The 12,372-nt window shown below is 37.0% G+C and overlaps 1 protein-coding gene across 2 annotated transcripts in view; it reads left to right on the top strand.

The window, feature by feature from the left end:
• The window catches only part of RPAP3 (RNA polymerase II associated protein 3), a 54,234-nt gene extending 47,587 nt beyond the window's left edge, over window positions 1–6,647 (top strand). For both annotated transcript variants that reach the window (XM_006865329.1, XM_006865328.1), the window contains exons 13-16: window positions 738–924; window positions 2,955–3,052; window positions 3,492–3,592; window positions 6,337–6,647. In XM_006865329.1, coding sequence (XP_006865391.1) covers window positions 738–924; window positions 2,955–3,052; window positions 3,492–3,592; window positions 6,337–6,422 — 472 coding nt within the window. In that variant the 3' untranslated portion in view covers window positions 6,423–6,647. The remainder of the gene's footprint in view (window positions 1–737; window positions 925–2,954; window positions 3,053–3,491; window positions 3,593–6,336) is intronic.
• The last annotated feature ends 5,725 nt before the right edge of the window (window positions 6,648–12,372 follow it).

The raw sequence follows: 12,372 nt of genomic DNA, 5'->3' as shown, positions 1-12,372 counted from the left end.
AACAATGAAAATATAGAGTATATAGACAAGTTAGGTTTGTTCCTAGGTGTTGAAACGTCATTCATATATTCTTTTTTGTTGTTGTTGAAAAAATACACAGGAGAGCATACTTCAGTTCTGCAGTTTTTACATGTATATTTCAGTGATAGTAATTGCATTTTTCGAGTTGGAATAACTATTCTCACCTTCCTTTTCCAAGTATTCCTCCCTTATTCATATATTCTAGCACTGCTATTCAACAAACCTTTTGATTGTGCCTAGCAATTAAATAAAGTTTAAAAAAAAACAAAAAACTTTGAACACTCGTAGTAGTTCTAATTTAAGTGAGTGTGGACTGTGGGAAAATACTCAGTAGGTAGCTCTCTTGGGGAAGTATTTCTTTTTTCTTGGAACATCTTCCTTGAAACTTCAGATTTCTGAAAGGCTGTGCTGTGAGTTGGTATGATGTAGTTACGCAGTGGATAGAAACGATGTGCCCAACAGATGGCTAGAGCTGTCGCCTAGCAGATGAGGATAGTCATTACGTGGCTGGCACATACAAATTTGCAAAAGCATAGTCTGTTTTGCCAAAAAAGATACATGTATTTTTAGCTGACAATTTACTACTAGTAGACTATAAATGAATAATACAATACAATATTATTGAAGTCAGAAGTTCTAAAATCTGTATTGTTTCCTTGGTTGAGCTTTTTAGTTGTTTTCTAATTGTATGACTCATGCCTTTGAAATATTTTCAGATCTCAAGAGAGTTTGAAACAAGATGTATGTCAGTCTTTAAGTGAGAAGATTTCCATAGAGGTAGAAAAACCACCAGCTCAGTTTATTACAACTGTTCTTCCTCCAGTTCCTGCTAACTCATTCCAGCTTGAATCAGATTTCAGACAACTGAGAAGCTCGCCAGATAGCATGTATCATTATTTAAAGGTAAGAGTGAGGACATGAGTAGTTATAGTGTAAGTAAAAGGTCAGAGAACTTTTTTGTCACTATACTCGTACATTCAGGGAAGCAGAGGTATTGCATTAGGCCAATCTCCTACGGAAGATCTCTTTAAAGAGCAGAGATGTCACTTTGAAGACTAAAGTGCACCTGACTGAAGCCATGGTGTGATTCACTTGCCTTATAATGCATGTGAAAGCTGAACAGTGACTAAGGAAGACCAGAGAAGAATCAATGCAGTTGAATTATAGTATTGGCAAAGAATGTTGAAAGCACCCTGGACTGGTGGAGAGCAGAATGTTCCTAGGAAGCAATGATAGTAAGACTTTGTCACATGTAATTTGGATGTGTTGTCATTAGGGACCATTCCCTGAAAAAAGAACATTATGCTTGCTAAAGTAGTTGTTGTTAGGAACCATCGTGTCAGCACCGACTTATAGCTACCTTGTGCACAACAGAACAAAACAGTGCCCGGTCCTGGGCCAACCTCACAATTGTTGTTAGGCCTGTGCCTTTTGCTGCTCCCACTATGCCAGTCCATCTCATTGGGGGGGTCTTGTCTTTTCTTCTCCGACCCTCTGCTTTACCAAACATGATATTCTTCTCCAGTGACTAGTCCCTCCTGATAATATGTCCCGAAGTATGAGAAACGAAGTCTGACCATCCTAGCTTCCTAAGAGCTAGGTACTTCTTCCAGCACAGATCTATTTGTTTTTTTTTTGGCCATTTAGGGTACTTTCAATATTCTCCAACACCATAACTCAATGCATCAATTCTTCTATGGTCTTCCTTATTCACTATCCAACTTTCACTTGTATATGAGGTTATTGAGAATACCAGTAGAGGTTCTGCAAAAAAGGAAGACCTTCAAAGAGATGGATTGACATAGTGGCTGCGGCAATAGGCTCAAATGTAATGATTATGAGAATAGCTCAGAACTGGGCAGTGTATTTCCTTCTGTTGTGCATAGAGTCATGAGTTGGAAATCTACCTGATGACACTTAACAGTGTACTCATATAGTAATAGTGGAGCAAAACGTAGCCGTCTGCTCCTGTAAGATTTATATAGAGCCTTAGAAACTCTATGATGTTCTGTTCTGTTAGGGTGTCTGTGAGTCGGAATTGACTCTGTGGTGGTGGATTCAGTTTTGATAAGGTAACAGTGCTATGTTTGCTTTTGTATAATATGATTGTTGTTAGTACTGTCGAGTCAGTTCTGACTCATAGCGACCCTGTTGTATAGGGTTTCTGAGGAGTGACTGGTACGTTTAAACCATTGATCTTGTGATTCAAACCAACCTTGCAAACCAGTGCTTATCCTACAGCGCCACTACAATATGATTGTAGAAAAAATGTTTTTATCCCTAGGGTCCCTATGAGTCAGAGTCGACTCAATGGCAGTGGATTTAGTTTACTAACATTTTTAAGATTGGCAATCAGAGGAGCTGATGGTCTTTTTAAAAGTCTGTTCTATGTCAAAGTATGTTGTCTGAAATAACTTTATCCTCCTTCATTCTTGAGATGAGGAAAGGAAGCTAAAGTATGTTGGATATCTTCTGTGTGCTAAGCAGTTTTACACTATTTAGACAGCCATTCTCCTGAAAATGAGCTCTGTGTACTAGTAAGAAAAAGACTCAAGTGATAATGATATTTAAGAAAAGTGATGGACATCTTTTTTGTTCTTGAGATTTTTGTCTGGTGTGAATAGAGTTCTTATCTTGCTATCATTCTTTCATTATACTTACATTTTAATGTGTTTCTGTGTGGACCACAAGGTCAGTTTGAATCACAAAGTTGGCAGTTCAAACCCACCAACTGCTCCTTGGAAACCCTATTCGGGGTTGCTGTAAGTCAGAACTGACTCAACAGCACTCAGCAACAAACAACATTATGATTCATTAAGTACTAATGCATAGTAGTAATTCTTTACTATTTTTACGTAAGCAATTGTTATGTAATTAATTTGTGAAATGTGAATGCTAGCATAGTTAAATTTTCGCTTTATACTTTTCCTAAGCAAATTGAACCATCCGTGTATCCCAAGTTGTTTCAGAAAAATCTAGATCCAGATGTTTTCAATCAGATCATTAAAATTCTACATGACTTTTACATTGAGTAAGTTGAAATTTTTTTGTTATACTCTCATATCGTAATGTCAAGTAATATGTGAAACCCATTCCCTTTGATAGCATGTTAAAATATATGTAGTAGCAGGATTAGCTTTCTAGTAAATTTCTTTGTTGCATAAGTTTAAAAGAGACAATTGCAAACACTAATAAGGGAGAAATGGTTAAATGGGAGAAAAACCTGCCTTTTAATTTTGTGAATGTGACAAGTAGAATAATATATAGCTTCTTTGCTAAGCCCTCATTTAAGAATATTATCGTAATTTCTTCAGATGACTTGTTAAGTTTCATATTTGGCAACTTTTTTCTAGGGAAAAAAGGTAAAAATGCATGCCTTATTTATACATATTTTAGAAATACAATGGTAAGCAAAATTAAATAAGCTACCTTTAATTGATCATATATTTTTAACATTTGGATTATTTCAGGAAAGAAAAACCATCACTCATCTTTGAAATCTTACAAAGACTCTCTGAGCTAAAAAGGTTTGATATGGCAGTGATGTTTATGGCAGAACCTGAAAAAAAGAGTAAGTTCCCCAAAAGGAATTGTATTTGTTTCCTGGGGCTGCTGCAACTTAGGTGGGGTACGAGAACAGAAATGTCTCAGAGTTCTGCAGGCTGAGAGGCTGAAATCAGGGTGTCGGCTGTGTTGATTCTTTCCTGAAGGCTCTAGGAGAATCTGCGCCACACTTCTAACTTTGTAACAACCAGTGATCCTTGGTTTGTGTATGTATCCCTCTGTCTCTGTCTCTTCACTTGCCCAACTTCCCTCTGTGTCTCTTCTCTTTTATGAGGACACTGTTCATATTGTATTAGGATTCACTTTACTCCTCCAGTATGACCTCATGCTAACGTCAGACTTTTTCAGAGACCTTATTTCCAAAGAACATCATGCTCACAGATACCAGGGGTTAGAACCTCAGCATATATCTTTGGGGAACACAGTTCAGTCATAACAAAGCTTTTCCACGTCTCTTTTTTTCTTACATGTTACTTTATTAATTTAATAATAGTAAACACTTACTGAATGTCTGCTATGTACAATGAGTACTAATTGAAATTAATTTTTAGTCCTAACAGCATTATGAGGTATAGGTATTGTTATTCAACTTGTTTTATAAATGACGAAACTGTGGTACAGAGAGAGGAAAAAGAGCTATCCACGTCACCCACATAGGAAATCAGATCCAGAATTGAACTCAAGCAGTCTGAGTCCATCGCTTGTACTTTTCTGTTTATAAATGCAATAATAGCAGAATGGTTGAGTTGAAACATGAGTCCCTGCCACAGAAATATGTAATAGAGTGGGATTGTAGGGGAGGTCTAACTCATTCTGAGAGATTCTAGTAATTTCCTTGAGTTGTCCTGATTTAAATTGAGATCTCAGAAAAGAGAGAACTACTTAGAAGAAGAACATTTTAAACTGAGAGAATGAATAGCAAGGCAGGAAAGAGCAAATTGAGTTCAAAATATTATGAGCAGTACTGTGTGTGGCTGGATTGTGGAGTTGGGGCTAAAGAGTGAACCTGAAGAATTACGTCTTTTGTTTATTTCTGAGTCTCAGTCTTTGGCTTAGAGAGTCAGTTTTGGGAAACCATAATTTAAGTAAAACCATGCTGTGCAGACATCAGTTATTCAGAGTTTTGAAATATGCTCTTGTTATTGAAAAAAGAAAAATCATTAGAATGTAACAGTGAATGCTTGTGCTTAGGAAAGTGGACATGTAATTTGGAGTATTTTTAATGTTGATGTTAAATGCTGTCAGGTAGGTCCTGATTCACTACAGAAACTCTGTATAGGGTTTCCAAGGAGCGTCTGGTGGGTTTGAACCACTGTGGTCAGTGCTTATCCTACAGTGCCACACTTTTGGTTTAGTTAACTAAAAATGTTTCTCCGATTTCATCTACCATTTTTCTCGATCTCTTTGCCTCTCCACACCGGCCTTGTTTTTTGTTTCATTTGTTTAGTTTGTCAAACTTCTCAACTATTCTACCTCAGTGGCTATCCATTGGGCTCTTCTCTAAGCCTGGATGATTTTCGCACATTGCATCTTTACTTCATTCACTTTCTACCTGGCACCACTTCATCCACCTTTCCTAATCACCCTGAGTTAAAATAGCTTGCCTGCTCTGCTCCCCTGACCCTCTGTCATTTTACTCTGCTTTATTGTGTTCATAGCACTTAGCTAGCCAACAGTGTTCATGTATTGTTACCTGTTATATACTACAAGGCCACTGGTTCAAACCCATCAGCCATTCCTTGAAAACACTATACAGAGTCCCTATGAGTTGGAATCGACTCAGTGGCACTTAATAATAGAATACAAGCTCCATGAGAGCAGGAACTTTGCTCACCTTGTTCGCTAGTGTATCCCCAGGGCCAGGACAGTGCTTAATGCATGGTAAGCTTTCAGTATGAGTGTAAATGTTGAAAGAATGACTTTCTAGGTACTATAATGCGACCAGAGGTGTACTCAAAAGAATATGATGAGTTGCTCTTCCTACAAGCCTACCATTGAGTCACCTCTACTGATAAATAATCAAGGAAAGTGTGGTTCCTGGCATGTACCTGAGCATTCACTCTATGTTCACTATGTGCTCTTTTATTATAGCCATTATTAGTAAAAATTCTTAGCTTGATCTAATGTTGAGAAGTCTATGAATTATATCAGTGCTTTTCAGAGTGTTGAACATGGGACCTTAAGTGGTATGAAAGATGATTTTACATGATTACTAGACAAATCATTTTTAACCTTTAATAATTACATTTTACTACGTATATAAAAAAATTTATGGTTATCCCATCAAACATGGGATTGTGTAGTTGTTATTGCTTATCAGTTTGCAGTAGTGATAAAGTTTTCTTTTAAAATTAGAGGATTTAAGTTTAAAGCCTAAAGTCAATTAAAAAACAATTACTTGAAATAAAACAATAAAGTAAAAGTACCATAGTTACACAGGACAAAAATTTTGAAGGTAGTACAGAGTGAGTTAAATGTAATCTGCAAGATTAATGCTATTGAGTGTAGTTCGTAAGTGAAATTTGACACTGCTAAAGCAAAATCATATTTAGGTAAGAAATAGTAGATTGTTGAATAATGTTCCATTCTAGTGTGGGATTTTGATGTCTGAATTAGAATTTATGTGTCTAGTGATTATTGCTTTAAATTGTAAAAAATTTATTTGACAGATCAGATTGTACCCTGTAATTTACCTGTTCTGCTTAGTTTAAAACTGAAATTTGAAACGAAGAATAATTTTTTTCTTTTCAGTTGCCCGTGTACTGTTCAATCACATAGACAGATCGGGATTGAAGGATAAGTCTGTTGAAGAGCTCAAGAAAAGATACGGTGTTTGATTTTCGTTTTTACTCAAATGATTGTCTATGACTTTTACATGTAAATTTTTTTTTTCTACTGAAAATAAAGTGTTTTGTTTTGCTTTTTTAAAAAAAGTGAAATGGAGAAAAGGACTATCTTTGGACATAGTAACTATAAAGTGAATTGTGATTTCAATAGTGAGAAATGTACTCAAGTGAACTATTTATAAATCTTTTTTGTGAAAATAAAATATATAAATAATGTTTCTATGTAAGAATTGGTATGCTGTTCTATAAGTAATTAAAAATTTTAAGTACTGATAGTCTTCATTGTGCCACAGATGTAATATTTTTTTATATTTTCATGAGTTTTAGTGACCAAAGGAAAAGACTGCTTTTTTTAGCATGTTGTTGTTGTTGTTGTTGTTATGTGCCGTGGAGTTGGTTCCGACTCATAGCGACCCTGCACAGGGTTTCCGAGGCTGTAAATCTTTACGGGAGCAGAAAGCCTCATCTTTCTTGCGTGGAACAGCGGGTAGTTTCCAACTGTTGACCTTGCGGCTTGCAGTCTGATTCGTAACCACTACACTACCAGAGCTCCTTAGCATATGAATAGTTATTTTGTGTAGAGAGGAATTTAAGAACTTAACCAGATTATTTCTTTATGAAGTTTTCAAATATCCAGTCCACCAACATAAAATTACTTAGTTGTAGAGTTTGTATTTTTATTATTTGTATTTAAAGAAGACTATTAACTAGCCTTTTTAAGTAGACCAACTACAGAGTTTACCGCTTCCTTAAATTTTTATGTCATTTTTTCTTCATAATAATCTATGTTGCATGCCAACTAAAGGCAAATAAACTAAAACAAGTTGTTAAATATATAAATATTTATATTTATATATATATAAATGCTAATAATCAGTTGTTATGGGTCTTTGAGTCCCTTCTGATTCATTTTGACCCTTTGTATAACAGAACGAAACACTGCCTGCTCCTGCTCCTGCTCCTGCTCCATCCTCATAGTTACTGTTCTGTCTTAACCCATTGTTGGTACCTCTGTGTCAGTCCATCTCATTGGGAGTCTTCCTCTTTTTTGCTGATGCTCCATTTTACCAAGCATGATTTCCTCCTCCAGGTACTGGCCCCTCTTGATAACATGCCCAAAGTAGGAGAGACGAAGTTTCACCATCTTGCTTCTTCTAAGTTGCATTGTGGCTGCACTATTTCCAAGATGTATTTGTTTATTCTTTTGGTATAAACAAATAAATCAATATTCTTCTCCAACACCATAATTCAAATGTATTGATTCTCCAGTCTTCCTTATTTGTTATTCAACTTTCACATACTTGTGAGGCGATTTAAAATACTATGGCTTGAGTCAGACACACCTTAGTCCTCAAAGAGACATCTTTGCCCTTTAACAATTTAGAGGTCTTTTTTTCTTCTTTCAACTTTTTATTATGAATTGCGTGAAGGTTTACAGAGCAGATTATCAGTTTACATCCAACAAATCATGTATTTTGCTTTATTACATGATCGCAATCCCCTTCATGCACCAACAGTTAACAGTATTTATCTATATTCACTTTAACCACTGCATTCCTCCCTGTGTCTCCTGCTACCTTCATATTTCCTCTGCCAACCACCTTCTTGATGTATATTGCCTGCCCCGTCACCTATGTCAGCAGATGGCTACCCTCTAGTGCATAAATAATTTTCCCTCCTGTTCCTATGACCATCAGATTGTTTCTTTTATCAAGAAAACATTTTTAAAAAACTAAAACTTTTCACAACATACAAGATTGTCATTTTGTGATTGACTGATTTCACTCAGCAGTGTCCTCCAGGTTCAGCCATGTTGTGAGGTATTTTACAGATTCATAAATATTGTTCGTTTTGTAATATTCCTGTGTATACGCACCAAAGTTTGTTTAGCCATTCTTTTGTTGGTGAGTACTTAGGCTGTCTCCATTTTTTTATATGTCTTTTGTAGGCAGCATATTGAAGGGTCTTGTTTTCTTATGCAATCTGCTGTCTATGAATTTAGAGGACTTTTGCAGCAGATTTGCCTAATACAATATGTCTTGAATTTTTGACTGCTGCTTCCACAAGCATTGATTGTGCATCCAAGTAAAATGGAATCTTTGCCAACTTTAATCTTTTCTGTGTTTGTCATGATGTTATTGTTCCAGTTGTGAGAATTTTTGTTTTCTTTATGTTGAGAAGCAATCTATACTGAAGGCTGTAGTCTTTTATCTGTATTAGTACTTCACGGCCTCTCTGTTACCAGCAAGCAAAGTTGTATCTTCCTCCATCCTGATGCCATGTTCTTAATAATCCGGCTTCTCAGATTATTTGCTCAGCATGTAGATTAAGTAAGTATAGTGAAAGGCTACAGCCCTGATTCACATTCAGTATCCTTGTACTGTTTCCAAACAACTGCCTCTTGCCTTTTGTCCTGGTGTGACACTGTAGGATAAATACTGGGCTGCTAACCAAACTTTGGTGCTTCAAATCCACCAGGCACTCCTTAGAAATCCTATACAGAATCGGAACTGACTTGACAACACTTAACAACATTTAGCTTATAGTTATGTTTTCCCTCAAATCATTCATAAGTTAATATGTAGAAAGCATTTTGGAGGCAAAAAGATTCAAATATTCTTTTGGAATCCTTAGAAGAAACTTGTAAGATGGTCAGGATAAGTAGCGTTATTGACATTTTTAACATAAGTGAAAGAAGCTTGGAATCTTCTCATGTTTACAAACCTAAATATCAAAGCAAGCCTCAGTAGTTGTCTTTAACTTTGAATTCGGAGCTATCTGAACTATGACAAGCTGCAGTATTTATGTTATATTTGTGTAGTGATTGTGGACTGAAGGAGTAAAGATACCTAGATTGACCTTAGACTTTGCATTGTAGCCTCTTTCCCCCTTTGACAATTTCATACGATGAAGAGCCAAGATGCTGGAGTCCGACTTGTCAGCTGTTGAACTCTTGCTCCATCTGACTTTGCTTCCTCTATGCTTCCTATTCCTAATCTGTTGAGTGAATATAATAATAGTTCCTACACATTGTTCGGGTGTCTTGGTGTGATGCTGTGGGTTAATGCACCAGACTGAAAAGTCCTTTGAACTGCAAGGTCGATGGTTGAAGCTCCCAGCTGCTCCTCGGAAACCCTATACAGGGTCAATATGGGTCTGAACCGACTTGACGGCATTTAACAACAACACTTAGTGCAGTGCCTATCACATAGTGCTCAGTCATAATGGGCATAAAGGCATAAAACACTACTCTCCCTGGTGATTTCTTTCTAGGACTCTAGTTCTCCACTAGTATGCCTCTTTTGACTTGGTACCCAAACTATTGCTGACTTGGGGACCCTTACGGACAGAGTAGAACATCTCCCAAGGGTTTCTGAGGCCATCAATCTTTGGGGAAACTGTCTCCCACTGAGTGGCTTTAGACTCAAACCACTCACCTTTGGGTTAGCTGCTCACTGCTTAACTCACTGCCTCACCAGAACTTTTTGATGTGATTTTGTTGATGTCATGTGCTGTTGAGTTGGTTCCAGCTCAGTGCCCCTGTGTAGGGTTTCCAAGGAGTGGCTGGTGAGTTTGAACTGACGACCTTGTGATTCAAACTGACCCTACAGTCCAATGCATTATCATGCAGCACCACACTAGGACTCTGTTTTGATGTGATGTAGAGTGCCATTGAGTGGATTCCCACCCATGGTGACCCTGTATAGGGTTTCCAAGGAGCAGCTGGTGAACTTGAACCACCTATCTTGCAGTTCAAATGACTTTGCAGTCTGACGCATTAGCCACGGTGCCATATAATATATGTATTATAGTACATATAGTTGAATATATAGACTGAGAATAAAATCTTTTGCAAATGTAATTAGCAGTTCAAACTGACTTTACAGTCCATCACGTTAACTTGTAGTGCTGTACCAGACACACTATGGGGCAGTCCTGTTCTGCCCTATAGGGTCCCGATGTGTTGGAATTAACTGAACAGAAAAAGTTTTCTCATTTAACTTGTTAGTGGCTGCAATGCTTTTATTGACTACACTTTCACCCTCCTCACCATTTTTCTGTTGTAAGGTAGAGTGGAGTCGGTTTCGACTCACAGCAACTTTTGCACAACAGAACGAAACACTGTCCAGTAATGCACCAACCTCACAGTCAATGTTAGACTCTAGCCCATTGCTGCTGCCACTGTGCCAATCCATTCTGTTGGGAGTCTTCCTCTTTTTCAATGACTCCCAACTGTACCAAACATGATATCCTTTCCCAGGGACTGGTCCTTCCTGACAATATGTCCACAGTATGAGAGACAAAGTCTGGCCATCCTGGCCTCCACGGAGCACTCTGGCTGCACTTCATCACAGATCTGTTCTTCTGGAAGTCCATGGAACTTTTAATATTCTTCAACACCGTAACTCAAATGCATCGATTCTTCTATGGTCTTCTTTATTCATTGTCCAACTTTAACATGCTTGGGTCAAGTGCGCCTTAGTCCTCAAACTGACATCTTTTTTCTTGAACACTTTAAAGATGTCTTATACAGCAGATTTGCCTAATGCATTATGTCTTTTGATTTCTTTACTGCTGCTTCCATGAGTGTTGATAATGGATCTAAGCAAAATGAAGTCTTTGACAAATTCAATCTTTTTCTCCATTTGTCATGATGTTATTTATTTGTCAAGTGAGGATTTTTGTTTTTCTTACATTGAGGTACAACCCATACTGAAGGCTGTGGTCTTTGATCTTCATCAGTAAGTATTTTAAGTTCTCTTCACTTTCAGCAAGCATGGTTTATCTTCTGCATATCGCAGGTTGTTAATAAGTTTTCCTCCAGTTTTGATGCCACATTCTTACTCATATAATTCAGTTTATCAGATTAATTGCTCAGTATACAGATTGAATAAGTATGGTGAAAGAATGCAACCCTGACATAACACCTTTTTTGATTTAAAACCATTCGGTGTCCCCTTGTTTGGTTTGAACTATTGTCTCTTGGTCTATGTACAGGTTCCATAATACCCATTCTCCTCAGTGTTGTCCATAGCTTGTCATGAGCCACAGAGTCAGAAGTCTTTGCATAGTAAATAAAACACAGGTTATCTCTCTGGTATTCTTTTCTTCAGCCAAGCTCCAGCTGACGTCAGCAATTGATAGTCCTCATTCCACATCCTTGAATTTGGCTTGAATCTCTGGCAGTTCCCTTCAATGTACTATTGCAGTTTTTGAATTATCTTTAGAAAAATTTTATTTGCATGTGATATTAATGATATTGTCCAATGATTTCTGCATTTCATTGAGTCACCACTCTGGAATGGGCACTAGCATAGATCTCTTACAATCAGTTAGCCAGGTAGCTGTCTTTCAAATTTCTTGGCATAGATGAATGAACATCTCCAGTGCTTCATCAGTTTGGTGAAAGATTTCAATTTGTATTCATCAATTCCTGGAACCTTGTTCTTTGTCAATGACTTTATTCCACCTTGAACTTGTTTCTTCAGTACTATTGGCTCTTGATTATATGCTACCTCTTGAAATGGTTGAACATCAACCATTTCTTTTTGGTACAGTGATTCTGTGTATTCCTTCCATCTTTTGATGCTTTCTATGTCATTCAGTGTTTTACCCATGGAATCCTTCAATATTGCAAGTTGAGGCTTTAATTTTTTTCCTCAGTTCTTTCAGCTTGAGATATGCTGAGCGTGCTCTTCCCTTTTGGTTTTCTAACTTCAGGTCTTTGAGTAAGAAAGATGATAATACTTGACTTTATCTTCTCAAGCTGCCCTTTTACGTGTTCTATTCAGCTCTTTTACGCCATCATTTTTTTCATTTGCTTTAGCATCTCTATGCTGGAGAGCAAGTTTCAGAGTCTTCTGATACCTATTTTTTTGTTTTGTTTTTTAATGTTTTATTGTGAATTATGTGATCATTTACATGGGAGAACATTAGTTTT

This window comes from Chrysochloris asiatica, unplaced genomic scaffold (assembly GCF_000296735.1).
Source record: "Chrysochloris asiatica unplaced genomic scaffold, ChrAsi1.0 scaffold00077, whole genome shotgun sequence".
Taxonomy (NCBI): domain Eukaryota; kingdom Metazoa; phylum Chordata; class Mammalia; order Afrosoricida; family Chrysochloridae; genus Chrysochloris; species Chrysochloris asiatica.
Note: the sequence above shows the minus strand (reverse complement) of the source record. Positions and strands in the feature narration are given on the sequence as shown.